The sequence below is a fragment of the Drosophila willistoni genome (genome assembly GCF_018902025.1).
Source record: "Drosophila willistoni isolate 14030-0811.24 chromosome 2L unlocalized genomic scaffold, UCI_dwil_1.1 Seg168, whole genome shotgun sequence".
Taxonomy (NCBI): Eukaryota; Metazoa; Arthropoda; class Insecta; order Diptera; family Drosophilidae; genus Drosophila; species Drosophila willistoni.
The window spans coordinates 8,588,403-8,610,281 of NW_025814047.1; the positions used below are offsets into that span (position 1 = coordinate 8,588,403).

The 21,879-nt window shown below is 39.8% G+C and overlaps 1 protein-coding gene and 1 long non-coding RNA gene across 2 annotated transcripts; both read left to right on the forward strand.

Annotated features, from left to right (window-relative positions):
* Positions 1-3,962: 3,962 nt before the first annotated feature.
* LOC124459879 lies at positions 3,963-5,008 on the forward strand. Its single transcript, XR_006953863.1, has 3 exons — positions 3,963-4,036; positions 4,104-4,276; positions 4,339-5,008. It is a non-coding gene; the product is annotated as an uncharacterized LOC124459879 (long non-coding RNA).
* A 10,700-nt stretch (positions 5,009-15,708) lies between these two features.
* On the forward strand, positions 15,709-18,466 carry LOC6652496 (extracellular serine/threonine protein kinase four-jointed). Its single transcript, XM_023181129.2, has one exon. It carries the CDS (start codon positions 16,140-16,142, stop codon positions 17,997-17,999), a length of 1,860 nt encoding a protein of 619 aa, XP_023036897.1. The 5' UTR covers positions 15,709-16,139; the 3' UTR covers positions 18,000-18,466.
* Positions 18,467-21,879: the final 3,413 nt, after the last annotated feature.

The window sequence follows — 21,879 nt, forward strand, 5'->3', positions numbered from 1 at the left end:
TTCTTGTTGGTATATTATCAAGTAGACTTACATCTAATGAGTTGGGGTGATTGTGCAGTCTGTCAATATATCTAACACTAAACTCTGCTATTTCATCCTTTACAAATGGTATATTAAGGTCCTTATGAATTTCAGCATTGGAAACATACCAAGGTGCGTTAACAATTGTGCGTAGGGTTTTCGATTGATAACGTTGCATAATTTCAATGTTTGATTGGCTCGAGGTTCCCCAAAGTTGTAGCGCATAAGTCACAACAGGCTTTTATATTGCTTTGTAAAGTCTTACTTTGTTTTCGATGTTAAGCTGGGACTTATGTCCTAATAGCCAGTACATTTTTTTGGTTTTAATATTCAGCTGCTTCTGTTTTTCCTTGATTGTGTCTTCCAGGTTAGCCTTCGATCAAGATGAATTTCAAGATATTTAACGGAATCTCTTTGGGGTATTTCACAATCGTTTAGTAAGACTTTTGGGCAATTTCCTCGTCTTAAGGAGTATGTTGCTTGTACAGACTTTTGCGAGTTAACTTTGATTTTCCATTTGTGTAACCATTTTTCTATTAAGCAAATTTCTCTTTGTAGGTATTCTGTTGTCCTGTTAGGAATACTGCTTGATGCGATTATCGCCGTATCATCTGCATTTGTAGCCACGCTGACATTAGATGCGATAGGCAAGTCAGATGTAAATAATGTATAAAGTACAGGGCCTAGAACACTTCCTTGGGGAACTCCTGCATTAATATTAAAGAGATTTGAAATTTCTCCTTGTTGTCGAACATAAAATTGTCTGTTGCCAAGATAAGACTTTAATAATAGATAGTAAGGAGCAGGAAGTCATTTAGTGAATAAAATATAAATATAAATGAGTATCTCAGTTGTTTTAATATATATTGCGATTCTACCAAAAATTATAAAAGTAATAAATTATTGGATGTTCTTAGAATAGAATTTGATCGTTTTTAGAACATCTCAAAACATGGATAATCAAAATCAAATAAGTACCCCTCAAAGTGTTAAAAAATACATGTTCCTTTTTTCACTGCTTTTGCATTTTAAAAGATAATTGTAAAATACTTTGTCTACTTTGTACTTTTTTTTTTAAGAGGTCCTGTTCTATCCTGTCCTAATTTTAATCAATAAATATGTATATAAATAAATAACATGATCAATTCTTCCATCAATCGAACTAGAGTTTCTATTTCTGGGAATGTTCAGGTACTCCTTGAGGGAGTACCAATATTTAAATGGTTTCAAAAAGGATGGCATAACACAATTTAGTTTATGAAATTAGAGTGAAAACAATTTAATGGGTTTCCATTGAAAAGTCATTTCAATTGACACCAAATCGTTTGCTATTGATTTATGTAGTTTTATTCCTATGATCTGGTCTGGTCTGGTCTGGTCTGTGAGCTTGGTAATTTTGTGGCAAGTGTTAATTCCAAGTTATTTACACCCTTTTGGCCTCTTCACAACAATTTCCATAGTCTTGCATCTCCATATGATGACCATTTTCTTAACGTTTTATTTACCCACGCTCATTTAACGCTTAGAAAAACACTCATTAACATAAGAACAGAGTCACTTCCTTGGAACGCTTCGGTTTCGGGTGCTTGCCTACCCTTGTCTCTTTGGTATTTCTACTCCTCCTTCTACTCGTCGTCGTCGTCGTCGTTGTCTTCTTCTTCTTCTCCACCATCATTCTCTTTTTGGAAGAAATTAAAATTGAAAATTCCTTTATTTCAATATTTTGACAGTGACTTGGCAGCGACTCGTTAAGAAAAAAACAAAATAAACTCAACGAGACGAAACGAAACACTTTTCTTTTTGTACTCTCACATTGGGTATTATAAAACTGGTGAAATGTCCGCGACGTCTTGGGCTCTATAAAAAACATATATATTCCTAGTCGATCAGAATTCCTTACCATATACGATCATTGAAACAATCGCTTGAGATGTTGAATGATTAGTTTCTTCTGTTTTATTTCCAAAATCTGCACAAATACGATATCATGCCAACAAAAGAAATTGTTTTTTTAACATAGTTTAATGAAATTTAAGGATCAAGGGCCAAAGGGTATAAAATATTCGGCATAACTGAATTTTGCTTGTTTAAAATGGTTTTTTTTTTTCAGTTGTCTTTGTGTGCTGCGCTGACTTCAGGTGAGTTGAGTTGAATTGTGGTGGTCTGGGTCTGGGTTCTGGGTTTATTCGGTATCTTGGTTCTGGACAACTTCTTTGAAATGGCCATAAAATGTGCCAAGTGCCTTGTTGACTGTCTCGAACTTGTTACAATTTCTTTCTTTCTATCTCGAGTATGGCATTTCGTTTGCTAAGTGCGCTGCTTTCATTTCATTTCTAATTAACGAGCCCCCAGAATGGCGACAATAGCCATGCAAATTGACCATATAAATTACATGTGAATTAAATATTAATTATGCACTGATTAGCCGCAACTCAATCACATTCCAGCTCAGACAAATATATCCCACAATAGGCGGCTACCTGATACGATTTGCATTTCGCAAAATACATACATTTGGTGTAAATCATGTGAATGCTTAAAGCGCCAATTCAATTTACGAGTGTTGACCAAGTCGTACAAACTGGTAGCAACTCTTGATGTAGAACCAGCGATACCCTTTAATTTGCACAGTAAATGCAATTGCAGTTTCTGATTGTTAGTTTTGAGAACGATCGCGGCTTTGATGAAAAGTTTTTCCAAATGCATGGTGCAACTTCTTCGATGCATCCGACTTAACCTCCTGGTCGACTGTTTGGCCGGTTGGCTGTTTGGCCGAGTAGCCAAGGTGGTAGAGCTTACCGCATTTCTTGTTCGGCTAAATGCCTTAACCGGCTGCTGGTTACTTGCCGACTGCCGACTGCATTCATTCAATTGCATTTGACAGGCGTTTGGCATAAAAATATGCCAAACTACTTGGCCAACAAATTTGCATTAGCTCAAATTCAAATTTATGACAACTTATCGCCGCATTGGCATTTACCTTGCCTTGCCAGACGGCGACGCTCGTAGGCGTTTTTTATTTGCAACTGACGACATTTTGCTTTCATTCGTATTTCTACAAACAATTCAACAGAGAAATATTAAATTGGTTAGAATTGAGAAAAAAAATAATAGCTATATTCTTTCTTCGCAGCTGACTAGTTGGCGCCATTTTCCACCTGGACCCCCCCTTTCTGACTCTCCTCGTATTAATCTCTGGGTATCTGTGCACGAGTTTGGTTTCGGTTTTCAGTTTCCCAGCCAAAAGCAAATTTGTCAAAGTGAATTTCAAACGAAATTTGTCAAAAGCGGATGCAAGTGAAATTGATAGGGGCAAAAGGTTTGGTTTGTTTTGTGTTTGCTTTTGTTTTTTTTTTATTGTTTGTCAAATGCAATTGAAATTGAAATAAACTGAAATGATGATAATAATAATAATAATGAAAAGGAAGGTGTGAAAAGGTCGCCCAGCCATCTTGGTCTCTGCTTCATCAAGATCCGCGTCGAAATCATTATGAAAAGACAGTAAAAATGAAGCCACTTTGACTATACCCTCGCCAATAGAGGTATGTTAATGCTGATCAAAAATTGGCAGGGTATCAATGGAGAATACCATAACTTCATTGTCCTAACTGCCTCCCTGGGTTAAGGCAGAGCAGTCACTCAGATATAGTGCTGGAGTTTAGCATTACTTCAATGAATTGAAGGAATCGAACAAATACATTTGAAATCAGGCTCAACATTTCAAAGACTGGGCCAAGTATGATCAGAATGTGTGGACTTTATTACGTAGATTTTATGAAATGGAGTTGCTTATGAAATGAGATTACTTTTTGTTTTTTGAATGGTATTAAAACAGTTCGATTTGATCAAATAACTCTAACAAATATTATGCGCTGAAGGGTGAGATCTACTTAGATAGTAAATAATTTATATTAGATATTTTTGTCATTATAGTTCTCAAAAATGAAATGAAAATCGGTTAAATGTAAAATTTTACGTTTCGATTTTGATACCAGCAGGTTAATGGGGTTACAAGGTATCTCAAAGTCGACTATGCATATTCTTTAGTCTTTCTTATTTGTGTTTTCTGTATTCGAATATAGAATTCGCATAGCTTCTCGTCGCGGCATTGATCGTTCATCTAATCTGTTTGGTGTTAAGTCCAAAGAAGCATATGTAATTCGATTGTTTACATGTGACTGGCTTCAAAATGAAATCGAAGTGTTAAGCAGGAGTAAGAGTAGGAGTAGGAGTTGAAGCAGGAGGATCGTAAGCGGTAAGCGAATTGAATATATCAAAGTGAAGTCAAACTGGCATGTTGAAGATGGTTTATTGAAGCGATTTGCAGGTTACGCCTTGAGAAACACAGCTGGAGTGCAATTTCTGCTCGAAGGGCAGTATTGGGGGTGTCTCTGAGTGTTCTCCTTTCATGGCATAGTACACCCCTCGGATTCTGCATCTCTTATTTAGCTGTCACTCTATCATTTTTATTAAATGCTCCGCCAGCTTCGTTCTTGTTTGTCAGTCTCACTCTGATATCTTTTCCTTGGCTGTCTTGATGTTTTGCTCGAATTGTGTCGCGGTGTTGGGCCAAGTCGGAGGCAAAGGCGTCGTCCTGAGAGATGCGTTTCACTCATATCCGGTTAAACATTCACACCTCAGACTTTGCTTAAGCGTAAGAGAACTCAAGATGGGTCACAGCTCCAGAATACCAATACCAATACCAAGACGCAGTCGCAGACGAAGGCGAGTCATATGCTAAATTGCAGTTCATCCCCCATCATCTTCCCCCGTAGACTCCATGCTCTTCTTTCCTTTTCTTTTCTGCTGGTGCAGTATTAAATTTCAAACCGCACAGTCAGTGGGCCAGCGAGAGGGGGTGAAGGTTAACCGAGAACAGGCAGAGCAGAAATCTTGCAGATTTGTGGCGTAAAATTATGAAAATTATGTCTGACACATCCTGCTGTCTGCTTAAGGTCTTTGTTTATCCTGGGCAATGCGGCAACAAAACAAGAACACAACACAACAATAAAAACAAAAACCAAAAAAAAAAAGAAAGAAGGGAAGCCCCTCCAACACTCTGCGAAATACGCCAGCAATGGCGACAACAACACCAGCAACAACAACAACAACAACAACAACAACAACAAAACCGGTGTTATTTGCATAAGTTTCGTTTCGTTTGCCTCATTTATGCGACAAAGTTCGTTGCTTAAGTCTTTCGTTTTGTCTGTACATTTGTTGAAGTTTCAAGAAGAGCAAGGATGGCGAATGCCAACAGAAGGCGAATCCCTTCAGCTGGGTTTAATTGAAAGTGAAAATGCTTATGACAGCTTACACTTTCGCATAAACCTGCAGAATTCACAGCTCTGTCCTGGCAAATTGAATCAAAATTCAACTGAAGTAAACACAAAACAATATTAGTCTGGCTCAATTTACATTTGTCAACATTTAACAAATGTTTGCCTTTGATTTATGAACTGCAAGAATCGGCAGTTTTGAGTAATTGAGTCATTATTTTGAAATGGCTTCAGGTAAGCCAAACCAAAGCAAATGCAAATATTATCTGCATAAAAAAATCAAGATTTTTAGGTCGCCAAGTGTTCAGGCAAAAGAAATGTGGATGTCGTGAGATTTTGAAGCTGCTGCCCCATCATGGTCTGGGAATCCGGCTTCGACTTTGTGTCTGCTGTAGAGATTTGTCATTGTTAGATGGGTGTTTTTTCTGTTTTTTTTTTCTGGATATTGGATTTTTAATTTGGGTTGGGTCAGCAAATGTCCGTCTCTCATGCTGATTGAATGTTGTGGTATTGCTTGTGTGTGTGTGTGTGTGGGTGCCGAGTGTCGCTTATTCCTGGAATCGAAAACCAGTTTCCAAGGCTCTTTTGACGACTATCCATTCATAATTGCCAAAGTTGGCGAAATGTTTTGGTTGTGCATCATTTATGGCTCATCAAACAGATTGCCGCCACAGTCAGCAGCAGCAACACCAACAGCCTTACCTCCCCCGCCACCGCCATCACATACACACTCACACACACACACTTATCCACCGCTATGGCCTTGGACCACCCACCGTCGAGATGGTCAGCTGAAGTTGATGCTGGGGCTGGGGCTGTGGCTGCAAACGGCATCAAAAGTGTTGCAATGAGGCATTTACAATAGCAAACGAGTTAATTACCACTGTGCGCGGCAGCTCCAACACATGCCTCGACCTTATAGAGAAGGCTCTTCGTTGTTGCTGCTGCCCCAACAGCAACATGACTACTACAACAACGCGACGCCGACGACGACTACCTGACAGGCAGAGACAGAGGCAGGCAGGCAGGCAGTCAGGTAGCAAGGCAAACGTTTGCCAATCTGCCGCATTGATCGAGCAAACGATCTGCGATTGCAACTCCGTAACTGAAGCTTGTTTTTGTTTTTCCCTGACTCTTTCCATTTTTTTCTTTTTCGTTTGTTTTCTTCTTTTTTTTTTTTTTGCGCCTGCGCGTGTTTAAATTGTCCAAAGCGTAACAATTTAATATCGAAGCCAAGTGCCGAGTGCCAAGTTTCGCCATCTGCATAGCCACAGAGCAAAGTTGGCAACATGTTGCTGCTGTTGCTCGCTCTGGTCTCTTCTCTGCGATTTCTGCATTTTATTTAATTGATTTTTCTTCACTGCGAACACAAACACATAAACCCACTCATACACACACACACACACACACACTTACACACATGCTTACTTAGTGGTGGCCATTAATTCATTTATTTATTTAGAGGGAAAAATTGGCAATGAATTAATCGTGCTTAACACCATTCTTGGCATTCGAAGCTACTAGGAAGATAACTGACTAGGCAAAAGAGAAACCAGCGAGGGAGGAGTGCAAGAGCGGAAGCACTTAGCTTATTTGGAATGGAGAATCTCTTCAGTTTCAGTCTGATTCGAAGTTGGAAGTTGGAGCTGCAAGTCTGGAGTCGAGATTCTGGTATGCGTGCGTCATTATCGCGCTTTGCATCATTAATAAAGCCATAAAAATAAAAATAAAAATCAACATTAAACGCCGGCAGAAAACGACAAAAATTTTTGTCTGCATACATACATACATACATATCTATGCGTGTGTGCATTGACTCGACTTTGTTCCTTTTTGTTTTTTTTTTTTTTTTTGTCTTTTTTGGGGAACGGCTAAAAACGTTTTCAAGGTCAAGACGGTTGCCAGCATCGAACCGAAACCGAAACAGGCAACCCGAAACTGGCAAAAGGTAGGTGATAAATGAAGTGTCTCTGCGCGAAATAGTCACAAATCAAAGGCTGATTCTGGTCGTCGTTGTTGTTGCTGTTGTTGATGTTGTTGTTGTTGTTGGTGGTGGTGTCGCTGAAGTTCAAGTTCACCTTCAATGCAAAAATATTGAATATCCCCCAAAAGCTTAAAAGCATTTCACAAAACATGCAAAAGTATTGTATGTTATTTGTCAGAGGTGAAGAATCGGTGAGAAGGGATCAATTGAGTGGAACTGAAATGAGAAATGATTGAAATATGGTTCAGAGTGTGGGAAGGATTCAAGGTCAATGTCTGACGTGTAACATTTTAAAGCCTTTGGCCTAGCCATGAATAACAAACGATAAATAAATCTCATTTGTTTTCATTCATTCTACATTCATTTGCATCAGTTATAACGATAATCTCTTTTATTATAAAGTCCAAATTAACCATAAACGATTGCATTAACTTTGAGGTATAGCCGAAATATAGTAAAATTCATATAGTTTGTATACTTAAGTAATTAACTTTTAATCAATGTGACTTATTTGCACTAGAAGCAGTGCTGCCAATTTAGCTATTTTCCCACTAGATCTAGTGGGTTGCAACAAGGAAATGCGGGATAAATTGTGAAATAGCGGCTAGCGGAAATTATAGCTGTTTTTCAAGAAAAACTAGCTTTACTTTATATTTTGAAACATTTAGTAACTTCGTAAAATTTACAATCAAAAACCGCGTGGTAAAGACCCTGCATTTAAAGATTGGCTGACTTTAAATGCAGCTGATGCGCGCAAATGTTATTGCAAATACTGACATTAGTCAAATGAATATTGTCAAAACGAAGCAAAGAATTAGGTACGGCTAATACAACTTTGAACGTCATTTTACATATAAGGAAAAGCTTTTGTAAAGCTAATATTTTACAAAATTGTTAATTACAAGAAAAATGCTGCCACATTTACAAATTACCAGCATCATGTTAGAGAAAGATAGGGACCAATGAAACCTACATAAACCAAGATGATGAAGATAAAGTCATTGATGAATACATCCAAAATATTGAAATAAACCAAAAATAAACAAATATTGTCTTTTTTTTTTGGCTACGAAGAAATATTTCTAGCTATTTCTAGCTTTTTTCAAAGGCTGATTTAGCGTTTTGATGCAACGAAATGTTGGCAGCACTGACTAGAAGTCTGAAATTTCTAAACCTTTTTGCAATTAGAAAATCGACACATCTGCTTCGAAAATGTCATTCCCAATGAACACTAAGCTAAGAATTGAATCTAAGAAACACTGAAAATTAGTCAGAACATTATATATCAAACTAACAAAACTATAATTTCAATTTAGCCATCCTTGCCCCAGTCAATCGAATCCCAGACTAGTGTATGGATATAGTTTTCGACTAAGCCGAATGTCTTAGTTACTAGTGCTTGTAAAACTATATCCTATACTAATACTAATCATTATTTTGAAATAATTAAATATATATGGAAACACATTTAAGTATAAACAGAAGTGTGTTATAATTAGCAACAAAGAAGTACGTATAAAGCATTGGAGAACACGAATTTGAAAAAAACACAAGACCTTTTCTCCAACGATCTTTTGATATTTATTCAATGTGTTTTTAAGGACTGAAAGTGTTATTCTGGACTTAAGGGATGTATTCCCCTACATATAAAGTGTAAATAAAAATATGTATAGTACGTTCGAAACACGAAAACATCTACTACATATCTCCATTAATATTTCCCAGTCTCTTATTTATGTTCATTCATTTGTTTATTCTTTGCCTATACTTATGTACTTGTCTCTTATTGGGGTTGGATTTGTCGCTGATAATATATATGCATATGTACATATGTATACAAATATATATATAGATATGTAAGTGTATGTATGACAACGCGGTAAAGCAAAAACATAGGCCAACCAAACAGAAAGAAAAAAGCACAAGGTAAAAAAGCAAGCAACGTGCTCCAGAAAATTCCGACTTAAGTGCTTTTAATTATCCGAAAGAATTCAGTGGTATTCTGAGTTTGGTATCCTTGTTTGTCATCATCGTCATACTTGGGGCTTCGTCTTAAAATTACAGACGCGTTTGGATGGCGGCGGCGAAGGCCCTGCCATCGTTTTGTTATTTTTTCATCCTTTTTTTCGTTTTTCTTTTCCCTTTTTTTCTTCCTTGTCGTCGGTCATGCGGATCCCGTGTAGGTTTCCTTTCCTTTTTTGGCCATAAAATGGTAAAAAGCAGTGGCAAGCGATCTGTTTGCATACCCTCTAACAAAGCAATAAAAGAGTATACATATATTCTCGATCAGGATCGATATTCAATTGTTGTTGAAAGTATAAAGCACGTAGATCTCACATGGCTAAGTTCTGCCAAGAAAGAATTCAAACCACATCCTGCTCAATTGTTACCTTTTTGTATAACGGGCCTACAGGGTAGTGAAAAGTCGTTGTACCCTTTTGCAGTTTTTGCTTTTGTCAATATATGTATTCATATAAGTATATTTATAACGCCCAAATGAAAACGAAAGTGGAGAAGAGTGGCCCAGGCTTCAAGTCGCTTGGATTGACCACACCCACAACACCGCCATGAGTCATCCTGATGACCCTCCGCTGCTGCTGCTGCTGCTGCTGCTGGTCGAACTGCTGAAAGTCTTTGGGAATTTGTGTGTTGCCATAACGACATCAACTGGCGGCATCAGTAGACGACAATGCTGTATGGGTACTTCCTGGAAACCTATCTAACGCACACGCACTTACATCCACTCACACAGTTATGAGCAGCCGCCGTTAGAAGACCTCCGCACTCCCCGCTCCGCTCCACTCCGCTTTGCCAGTGTCAATGAAGCATTCATCGTGGCGACGATTGGTAGTTGGTGGTTGTGGTAATGGTGCCGTTGCTTATCGCAGTTCGGAGCTTTCTCAAGAGAAATGCCAAGCAACGAGAATTGCAACAGCAGTGCCTTACCTAGCTGCAGATCAAGTTGATTGAAGTGCTTTCAAAATAGAATACAAATATGTGTGTACCGAAAGACTCTTGTAGGAACTAAACACACACGCACACAACATGTGAAGGGTATACAACCAAATATATATATTTGTATATACTTTTTATGTAGTAGGTACCTATATTTAGTATACTCAAAATGTATCCTGCTATCGGCTTAAGACTGTAGACCTATGCCACTTCATTGGCCCCGAGCCTTAAGGAACAGCGTTGGGCAAGTGCTCGAATGCTCGAAACAGCAAAGACAACGAGGATGGGGATGAGGATGCGAATGAAAATGAGGATCAGGTTGAGGATGAGGATGACAAGGAGGTGGTCGAGGATGCCAGCAACCAAGTTGTGCCAAGTCAGCGTGATGTGCGCAAAGTGACGAGTTTTTAATGAATTTGTTTAACTCAGGTCAGACCTGGCACCTATATGCCACAATACCACAGTCGTGTCTCAGTTGTTCTTTCATTTGTTGTTGTTGTTCTTCATCTTGTTGCTGCACAGTGGTCGAAAAAGTGAATTTTCCAAGCTGATAAAAACGATATTATTAAGCTTAGTTTCTAGCATTTGCAGTGACCACTGTTTGTAGATTTGGGCTTACTTTTGAGGATGAGGATCACTTGGATGGGAATCCATGATGTTGAAGGCGCGCCGGCAGCCGGCGCAGCAAGTGCCCTGGCATTGGTGTTGAGGCTCAAGTGTCGGTGGTGCTTGTGCTTGGGCTAGGATGTGAGTTGACGTCTCATGACGATATATACTCGTACTGACACTGCAGTCAGATCCAAACCGAAGGCGCAGGCGAAGGCAAAGTAGTTTAGCGGAGTTCCTGCCCTCTTCAGGTCGCTAGATCGGACGTCATCAACGACGCCAGCGTCTAGCATGAGTGGTCTGGAATCTAGCAATGCAAACAAAGGCTCTTTCACTTGAACACTGTCCAAATTGACCATGCCCAGTAGAAGGAGGAGGAGATGGATGTGAAGAAGGGGCCAGAGCGATCTGTGTCCTTCGCCGTTCACTTTCGTTGACCACGCCGCGCCGGTGACCGTGTCTGCCCCTCACATACATACATTTGTACATTTGCCATGTACATATACTCGTGTATATTCGTTTCGTTTTTTCATTTTTTCACGTTGTTTGCCCTCCTCTTGTGTTGAACAAAATGTTCCAAATTGTTGCGCACTGCAAACATTTCAAGAATTTGCGCTTAACAAACTTCGCAAAATGCTTTTATTTTTGGTGCCTTCGTGTTGTTGTCTGAAATTTATACTGGCTGGCTTGCACTAGCCGCACTGGGCACTCTTTTTGGCAATATAATTAAAACGAGAGCCGCCATGGTCGCCTTCAGCGGAAAGTATCTTGTTTTATCTTTCCCACAAAACAAAAGACTTTGGCAACGAACTTTGCCTTTTTTATTTGTATGTATGTATGTATATACTTTTTGTTGTCGTTTTTAACAAGCAATCAGCAAACCAATCACAGTTATGAGCAGCAGCACACACACACACACACACTTGGAATCATCATTTGTCAAAAAATAAAGAAACAGTTTTCGACTTTCTTGGCACATATTTGTTTAATTCGATTAACCTTTGGGGCTGGCGCTGGCTGAAGTATAACACCAGCAGGTTTCTTTCCCACCATATATTGGCATCAACAACAGACAACAACAACATCGCCTGAGCTTGTCTATAAAAAGAAGATGAAAAACCAAAAGAAAAAAAAAACAACTTTAAAGTTCCAACAGACTTCAATTTATCATCAAAAAGTAGACATTAATTTTACACACACATTCGAAACCAAAACCAAAACCAAAAACATGGCAAAGCCACCCGGTTGATTTTATGCCTCGAAACGAGCTACAAAAATTAATGTTAATTAATTTGACTTAAACTGACGATTTCAACAGACACTTTACTGCGGGGCATATGGCAAAAACAAAAAAAAAAAATTTACCAAAAAAAGACAGAAGACAGACTGGCCCTAAATAGAAATCAAATCAAAATGGAAACCCAAACATTTTGAAGAGCAATCACCAATCATTTGGCCATTGAATCGCTTGAATTGATGCCGTGACTCCAATTCATTTCATTTCATTTGCTTAACATATTTCATTATATTTATTGATATTAGAAATATATATTGCAAAATTCAATTAGACATTGTCTAACATTTTCACTTTATTAATCTGAGTGCCGCTCCATAGACAAAAAAAAAAAACAAGAAAAGAAATATAATAAAACATAAGGAAAGAAAAAACTGAAACCAAAAATCGTGAACTTCACATTTCCCCCCTCTGTCCGTCACTCTCATTCTCTCTCTCTCTCTCTCTCTCTCTCTGTCTGTGTCTCTGTCCCCCTCTTACGTTCTCAGATTTGCCTGGGCTTAAAGGAATGCAGCGGCCTTTAGTGCTTTTTGTGTGTGTTATTTTTTTTTAGTTTTGGTTTTTCGTGTGGTTATGGTCGTTTTGCCGTCGCCTTTGTCGCCATCATCGTCCCCAGTTATGCTCTGTCTGTTTCTACCTTCGGACTCGACAATCCAAACTTCGTTTGTGACTCTCATTCCGTTTACAACGCACATTCGAGCCTCTTCTGCTTCTGCTTCTGCTTCTACTTCTGCCTCTGTCCTCGAGTAAAAATTCTCTAAACATGCTGTCAAGTTATGTCTACATTCCTTGATCATATTTTTTCCAGGTTGGTTTTACTCTCCTCTCTGCGCCTCTGGATGGATACTCAATTGAGCGCTGGGGATACTAGTTTCACATTCTTCTTCTTCTACTTCTCCCTCGGTTAATAGTATCCCAGCATTGAAGTGGAAATAATAATCTCTTTGTCTCAGACCCTCTCACGACTCTCTCACTCGCGCTCAATCTCCATCAGTCTTTGGAGATTTGCCTCTTTGAGTGAGTCTTTTCATTTCTCTTAAAAAACTGCTCTTAAGTAAAACTTTGACTTACTGTGAATTATAGTTTTGACCTAGCATTCCTGGGAAATATGTATCTATATAATAGGTTATGCTAAATATTAGAAATTTATCGTTGATTCCATTTGAAAACAATTAGAATCGCCAATTTCCAATGAGGTTTAGGTTTAGGAATTTCTTTTCTGAGTAACCTACAACTGATATGACCAAAGTATTTATTTCCTTAGACAAATTGTGATGGGTTTTTTTTGTTTGACTTCTTGGTTCTGTTCAAGTAAAGTTCAAGAAGGGCAATACGGATTAAACATTAGAACGTGTGCCCATTGGGATATAAAAATATTATTATACCATCATGTCAACCTTTGTTGACATTGTATTTTCCTATTATATTTTTGCGGTTGATCAATAATTATTATATAACTGATTGTTTCGGTTGAGCTTATCCAAAGATTATAGACAATTTCATATTCAATTGAATTTTTTTTTAAATTTTGCGGGGTTCACTTACGCACACGCGTTGGTGGAGAGAAAATGTTATTCAAATATAATTTAATTCTCTGTATCATTATTTGGTTGCATCTCGAAATTGGGCACGGCAAAAAGGTTTGATGTGAATTACAATAATTGAATTGCATCTTCTTGAATGAAGTTCGTTTTTTTAGCAAATAATTTTCACAAAAATTCATTGCTCGCTGAAGAGTACGAAGTTTGCCAAGGTCGAGTGCCTGCGAGGGGGTAACGATGTCTTGACCATGCACATGACCACGAATAATGAGACAATCACCAATGTGGTGGGCGAATCGGAGCTATTACTCTATATGCTTAAACGGAGTGCCCCAATGCCTGTCCGTTTGAAGTTGGACATATGCCATTTGTTGCGACGGGGTACTGACGAGGGCAGGATAAGTATGATGACCTTTTTCTATAAGGGCATCAAAAAGGCGGGCGAAAATTTTCCCGATAAATGTCCATTCCATAAAGTAAGTACTGCAATTTTTACATTTCATATGTAGTACCTTTTAGAACCAATTTTGAATTGATTCAGAATTCCACATATACCTTGAGACGAATGCAGTTTGATGCCAATTTGATGCCCAATTATGTACCAGAGTATAACTTTACCTATAGTGGCAAATTCTATGCCAATAATATATTGACCATGACGGTTTGGGTCACCGGAGGTTTCTGTGATTACAACAAGGATTGCACTGGATCGGCGACAACAATTGTTTAATTTAAAAAATTGAATTTATCGTAATAAAACTCCATCTCGCCGACTCAAAAAGTCACTCATTTAGTTTCACTCAGAAACCGGCATTCAATTTGAGAGAGAGACGGAGAGAGAGAGAGAGCTAGCAGTCTGGGCCTGAGTCTGGTTTTTGTCTGCCTCTGGGTCTTTAACTAAGACCAACATGAGTTGGCCAGACGACAGTCTGTCTTAACCATTTGAACCAAGCGGTACGCATGCGCGCTCGTTGCCAACATTTGCCTCTCATTAGAAAATAAAACGTTCGGTAACAGAAAAAATTCATTGAATTGTTTGTGGACATATCTAAAAATAAACCCAACAACAGCAGCCATAATAACAACAGCAACAACAACCAACAACCAACAGTCACTGCCTAAGCAAAATGCAGACGGCAAAACACAAGACAAGAGAATTGCAACAAGAAAAAAAAAGTAAAAATTAAAAAATAAAAAAGCATAAAAATTCCTCACATCGTTCGGTTCGCGCAAGTGACGACCCAAAGAAACCGTACACCGAGCTCGAACTCCAAAGACAACGGCAACAGCAACAGCAACATCAAGAACAACAGCAACATCAGCAGCAACAGCAACAGCAACAGCAACGTGGGGCGAACAAAAAGCCCAAAATAAAATCAGCCAAAAGGTGCGAGACAAGAAATTAAATTGATAAACCTAAAAGCGAAACTCAGCCAGAACCTTTTAGGCCAGTGCCCAGTGTCTGTGCCTAGAGGGAGAGAGACCCTTTTTGTGTTCGGACTTGGAGTTGGAGTTGGAGTTGGCCTTTTGCTTGCTCTTGCGCTTGGACTTGGTCTTGGACTTGTCGCCGCGCGTTGCTTCTGGGGCAATTATCAAGCATCAAGCTTCAGCCATGTGTATGTGTGTGTCGGTGTGAAGTGAAATTGTGTGTGTGTTAGTGTGTGGTAAATAGCTATAGCTCAAAGCCACGAAATTGTTGTTATCGGTACGCCAAAATCGCCAATTGGAAAAATTGAAAATTACATGAAACCAACTGAAAACAACAACAACAAGCAACAAAAAGAAAAGGGCAGCAAACTCTAAGCCAGTGATCGGGGGCGGGGTATAGAAAGAAATTGTAAAAATATTAACCCAAAAGGCATATTTACAACTTACATACCACACAAAAGTCAAGCAACAACAACATCAGCAACAAAGATGTATAATAAAAAATTACAACAAGTGATCGTGCAGAAAATAGATCGATAAACTCCCAAATCCCCCCCAAAAAAAAAAAGAAAGAAAGAAAACCAACAACAACAACAACAACAACACCAACTAAAACACAGTAAAAATAAATAAACGAAAAGACAAGGCGATCGAACGGAACAGACAATCGCCGGGCAGGAGCAGCAACAGCAACAGCAGCCAAAGGAATTGGGAGTTGGAAGCAGGCGCGCGCGTCTTGAACACGTTTTTTGTTTCAATTTCAATTGTGGAAATCGAAGAAAAATCGTAATAAACCGAAACGCCAAACGCGAACCGGTCGAGGACGGCAGGTCGACCCGCAGCAACAACTACAAGAACGCTGTAATATTTATTAAACAAAGACAGAAATTAATTTCACGACTTTTGTCGACAAGAACGAAACCCATCCCGTCGGACGTCGATTGTCGGTTGTCGGTCGTCGGTCGCTTTCCGGCTTCTTTATGCCCAGCTTGAACTTTGAGCGAGTTTGGTTCTGACCATCATTGGCAAAAATGTACGACATTAAGCATTTGGAAGCCGGACAACATCAGCCAGAGTCACTGCCCCATCATCTAGATCTAGATCAGCCATATCAGCATCAGCATTTAGCCATTGGAGTTGGCCAATTGAATGAACGTTTAAGTCAATCGACGCAGCAACTCACCTGCAGTGTCATAACTCCCCCAAAATCCCGGATTGAGCAACAGCAGACATTTCCATTCCCGCCAGTTAGTCCCATTGAAGCCACACACATGACGCTATTGAAGCTGCGACATCGTCGAGCCTTCCAGCGTCGAGCTTGCCTGCTCAGCATATTGGCCGCCTTTGTCTTTGGCATGGCCTTGGGTGTGGTGGTTCCCATGTTTGGACTGCCCGACTATTTTGGCAGCAGCAGCAGCGGCAGTGATGTATCTTCGCCCATTGTCTCAAAGCTTAACCTAAGTTTGGATGCGGAACGCGAGCATCCACCGTCAAACTTTCCCAGCATCTATGAACTGCCCCCATACAGTGTGGCCTTTATCAAGGACTCGAATGTGGAGCTAAGTGCCGAGCAGGTATTTCGCAATGCCTTCCATTTGGAGCAGGACAGGAATGCGCCTGATTCGATGATTGTCAAGAAGCTGGACACAAACGACGGCAGTATCAAGGAGTTCCATGTTCAACGCACCTCCAATGGACTGTATCGCAAAGGCCCAGAACGTCGCCTAAGCAAATCCATGTCAACGGAGACCGTGAAGAAGCCCTCAATCAATGAAGCACTGAATGATGCCCAATCCCAAGTAGAGGGTCTCATCGAATCGGATATATATTGGGGTGAGCAAGTGGAACGCGCGTTGCCCAAGGGTTTCGCCTCACAGGATCAGCAGAGCTGGGAAAAATACGTGGCCAATCAGGGCCAAGTGGTGCGACTCGAGCACGGATGTGGACGCATGCAGAACCGTCTGGTCGTATTCGCGGATGGCACTCGGGCGTGTGCTCGCTATCGCCAGAATACAGACCAGATTCAAGGCGAAATATTTAGCTATTATTTGGGCCAGCTACTCAACATTAGCAATCTGGCACCGAGTGCGGCGACAGTCATTGACACGACTACAAACGGCTGGTCGTCGGCCTTGGGCGATATTACTCAGGCCCAGTGGAAGGAACGCCGACCCGTGGTGCTAACTCGTTGGCTTGCCGATCTTGAGCCAGCCGGCATACCGCAACCCTTTCAGCCTTTGGAGAGGCATCTCAACAGGTATGATGTCTGGAATCTGACGCGGAATATGCAGCGGGAGGGCCAAACGGCCAATCATCAATCAAGCATGCTTGAGGAGACGCAGTCAGAGTCAAAGTCAGAATCAGAATCGGAATCGGCTCTGCTGTTGCAGCGACTAATTGAATTGGCACAATGGTCCGATTTAATCGTCTTCGATTACCTGATCGCGAACCTCGATCGTGTCGTTAATAACTTGTACAACTTTCAATGGAATGCCGACATCATGGCCGCCCCGGCCCACAATCTGGCCCGGCAGACGCACTCGCAGCTGCTTGTCTTCTTGGACAACGAGAGCGGTTTGCTCCATGGCTATCGGCTGCTCAAGAAGTACGAGGCCTATCACAGTCTACTGCTGGACAATCTCTGTCTCTTTCGGCGACCCACCATTGAGGCGCTGCGGCGATTGCGTGCGGAGGGCGCGGGTCGCCAACTCCGCCAAATGTTCGAGTCGACAACCAGCGGCCAAGTGCGTGACGTGCTGCCCTCGCTGCCGGATAAATCAATCAAGATACTGGTGGAGCGTATCGATCGCGTGCTGGGGCAAGTGCAGAAATGTCGGGATAGCAGCAGCAGCAGCAGCAGAACAAGCAACAACAGCAAGGGCAGCAGCTAATGAAGGGTTGTCCAGCGATAAGCAGGGGGTTGGGTGGTTGGGTGGTTGGAAGGGGGTGATTGGGATCACAACCTAGACCTAGACTGATAAGCTATACATACATATGTATGTACATCGCGTTGGGTTATCGTTCTGTATCCAGAGTAATCGATAGTTTTTTTTGCCAAATGATGAGAAGCGGGAGTAAGTCATACGATAGATACATACATAGATGGGAGTAGGCTCCTCAATTGCCAAGTATTAGCAGGTGAATCGCGACAAAGCCCAGCAGAACAGAAATTAGACGAAGCAGCTGAATCGTATTATGGATAGAAACAATGTATTTAGGCCATAAGTCTCTAGTGTTAACCCATTTTGTGATATTTGTCTAAGCCTCTTTTTTCATAGTGAAAACTAATTTAGTTTTAAGTAGAGATGCTTTTGGTTTTTTTATTGTGTATAATTAATAGGCCATTCCACTAAGTAAACAAAATGAAAAATATACATTTTTATATAATGTTAATAATAATATAAATTTCAAACAATAAACAAAAATTCAACAATCGATGCATCTGTGAGAACTTACCTAGTCATGACAATAAATTGTCATTGATCGTTTCTCTTCTTCTTCCAGTTGGGCCAATGTGTGCGTGGGGAGGGGGAGAAGATACCAGTGATAGATGAGATGATGTTGGAGCAGCACCAACTCCAGCAGTTGTATGTGTGCTGCATTTGTCAACTTGCCGCACATATAACTTGCCACAAAACGCGAGTTCGAGCTGCAATTGAAGATGGGAGTTGGGAGTTGGGAGCTTGCCTTTTCATAATATCATCATAAGCATTTTGCAGTCTTGCCCTCCCTCTTTTTTCTCGTTCTCTCTTTCCCCCTAACGCAAAGCCAAGCATAGCGATGAAGCCAGAAGAAGAAGAAAGATGAAGCTCATGCCGGAATGAGGCAATGCGCAGTTCAAGATACTTTCCTCACAACACACACACACACAAAGGCACACTATGATCGAGGCGAGACAGAGGCTCACATGGGCAGAGAGCTCGCCTACATGCAGAGTCTGGGGAACGTCTCCAACATCTCCATCTCCAACTCCAACTCCATCGCTGTCCGAGACACAGGCCCAGGCCCAGGCCTTGCCACGGCGGCTGTCTGTGCGTCTGCTTTAAGATTTAAGATCGCTGCTCATTAAGTGCGTCCGCGTGTCTCAACGACAAGATGCTGAGAATCTTTTTACTTCTCTTTCACTCTCTGTGTCTTTCACTTTCTTGCTCGCTCTCTCTCTCTCTTTCTCTGTCTGTCTCTGGCCTGGGCTCTCTTTTTTTCTCATCTGATTTGGTTGGGTATATTTTATTGGACACCAGAGTAGTTCACGTAAATAAAACGAAATGAAATAGATGCACAAGATCTTGGGTATACAAGATGCAAATTGTGGCACAGAGAAAAAGAACTATCAAAAAAAAGAACTTTTTCTCATCACATGGTCTCAACTGAAAGCCATTCTCTCGCCTGACCAGTGCACAAATATTAAGATAACCAGTTTGGGGCTCCATCTCTTTCTCTGCCTGAGTGTGTGTGTGACTGCTTAATAAAAAATCGTTATGCTAGTTTAATAAATATATCAAATAACCTAAAGACGTGTTAGGGAACTTGTGACTTTAACACGTTTCAAACTTGCTACAAAACTCTTCTTTTTCGAATATCATTTTACATTTCGGGTCGGTAGCAGCGGCAGCGGCAACGGCAACAGCAACAGCAACAGCAACAACAACCGCAGCAGCAACAACAATGCATAGACCCATCCTGAAGTCAGGCCCCAGCATGAAGAAGTTCTCGCTTCACTCAAATCGGGGAACTGAAACCATATAATAAAACAATATAATTGAGATGAAAGCAGATAAAGAAAATAACTCATAAGCAAGTGAAGAAAGACAACCACATAATACCCTCGACTTACATATATCTTTTGGTTACAAAAAAGGACCAACAAATGCCCATAATATCCACCCAAAGAAAACTTTTACCGCCGGGTTGCAGTCACTTCCGCACAACAGTTTCTAACTGTTCTATATACCCATAAATTTTATGGTTGCAGGGTATCATAAAAGTTCAACTCGAGATTTAGAAGTTTTAATAGCTTAAGCCCACCAACTGGGTTATTGTTTAATATTTATAGTTTTTCGTCTTCGCTTTTCAGTTTACAATTCACAGTTTACACACTCGGCATTCCGAAAATAAAAACTGCAAACGCCAAACGCCAAACGCTGATCCCTGAACGAATGTGGCAACAATCATTAACAACAACAATCAAATTTTATGAACTTATTAGTAAAAACTTTTACGACTCCATCCAGTCATCCAAAAAAGTGCTCGAGGGCCCCAATAAACCATAATGTAAAAAACAGTTCTAGTAATAGGCCTTGTGTTAGGAGAACTAATGGCAGCACTTTATACTGGAGTCTCCAATCGGATGAAGTTAGACGATTTTAACAAAAACTCACTAACATATTACAATTTCAATAGCAGACTGATTGATTTATTATATGTATAGCCCCAACTTGAATCACTGTTTTGTGTTTGTTGACAAACACATTGTAATTGCGATTGCTAATCTAAATACATTTCAACAGTTTCAAGTTTAAATTGATTTCATAAATTTCCGGCTAGAACATCAATAGTAATTCAAACCATTCTAAACATATTTTCAGTCTTTTCTATTCTATGTACATATATCATCTATTCATCATTCTATGTATAATATCTAGCATTGATATTTTTGATAAGTATTTAAAATTACGATATGTGAGTGAAAAAGGTAAGCAATAATACATTTCAAAATCTATTCAAAAACAACCGATTCATTAAGAAACATATAATAGCCTTCTTCCTTTTTAATTGGTAAGACGTTGCAAATATTAAATAAAAGTTCAATAAATAAAGAAAAATTTGCTTAAAAGCATATTCTCAGTATATAAAAGCCTGGCACACAAGTCAATATTATTCCAAAAGTACCAAAGATATGAGTTACCCGAAATTCGGTCTTTCAATTTGTATTCATTTAAAAATACAAAACCAATCGGAATTCGGGTTAGTTGGAACTTTATATAACTCTTCGAGAGGAAAGGATGTAAAACTAATGTAGTCGGATATCTCTAAGATTAGTTTATCGAATTTTACGAGTGTGGTTTCGAGTTTAATTAAAGTAGCCAGTCCAAAAGTATTCAGCTTAGTTAACATTGAAATGACGGCTAAAATCGAAAAAAACGTACTTATTTTTTAAACTGGATATTAAAACTATTTCTTAATTCAATAAATTGAAATTGAATTTCATTTATTTCACTTATTATAAATATTCAATTATTATGCCATGAGGTAAGAGTATAGACTAATTTTAGGTATTTTCCACTGATTGTTAATACCAATACACAGAAAGATATTAATATCATATTGGGATTGGAAACAAGTGTAGGAAGGGAAAACGCTGTAAAAATCCAATAATTAATGCCAGAGTTGATATTATATGCCTTAAATTCAAATTGAGAATAATGCATCTTCAAGCGGATCGAATGTTCGTCTCGGTTCTTGCCCAGCTTGGAACTTGATTGTTGTTTTTGCTGGGCCTAGTCTGTGTGCTCAATAATTTGCATATTTGTGTGTTTAAGCACACACACTCTCACACACACATACACACGCACACATGCATACATAAATGCAAATATATCGAAGTCTGCACATGCAATATCTTTTCGTGTTGTGTGTTTACTCTTTTCGCTTTTATTTAATGTCCATGTTGGTCTGGTCCGTGTCCAAGTCCGAGTCCGTGGTACTCCTCCCGGCAATAAGCTTAGTTGAAGTTGTAGTTGTTGTTGTTGTTGTGGTTGTTGTTGTTGGTGG

Bases quoted from the DNA above. Each gene is read 5' to 3' on its own strand.
- LOC6652496 (XM_023181129.2), top strand. From the start codon at position 16,140: ATGTACGACATTAAGCATTTGGAAGCCGGACAACATCAGCCAGAGTCA.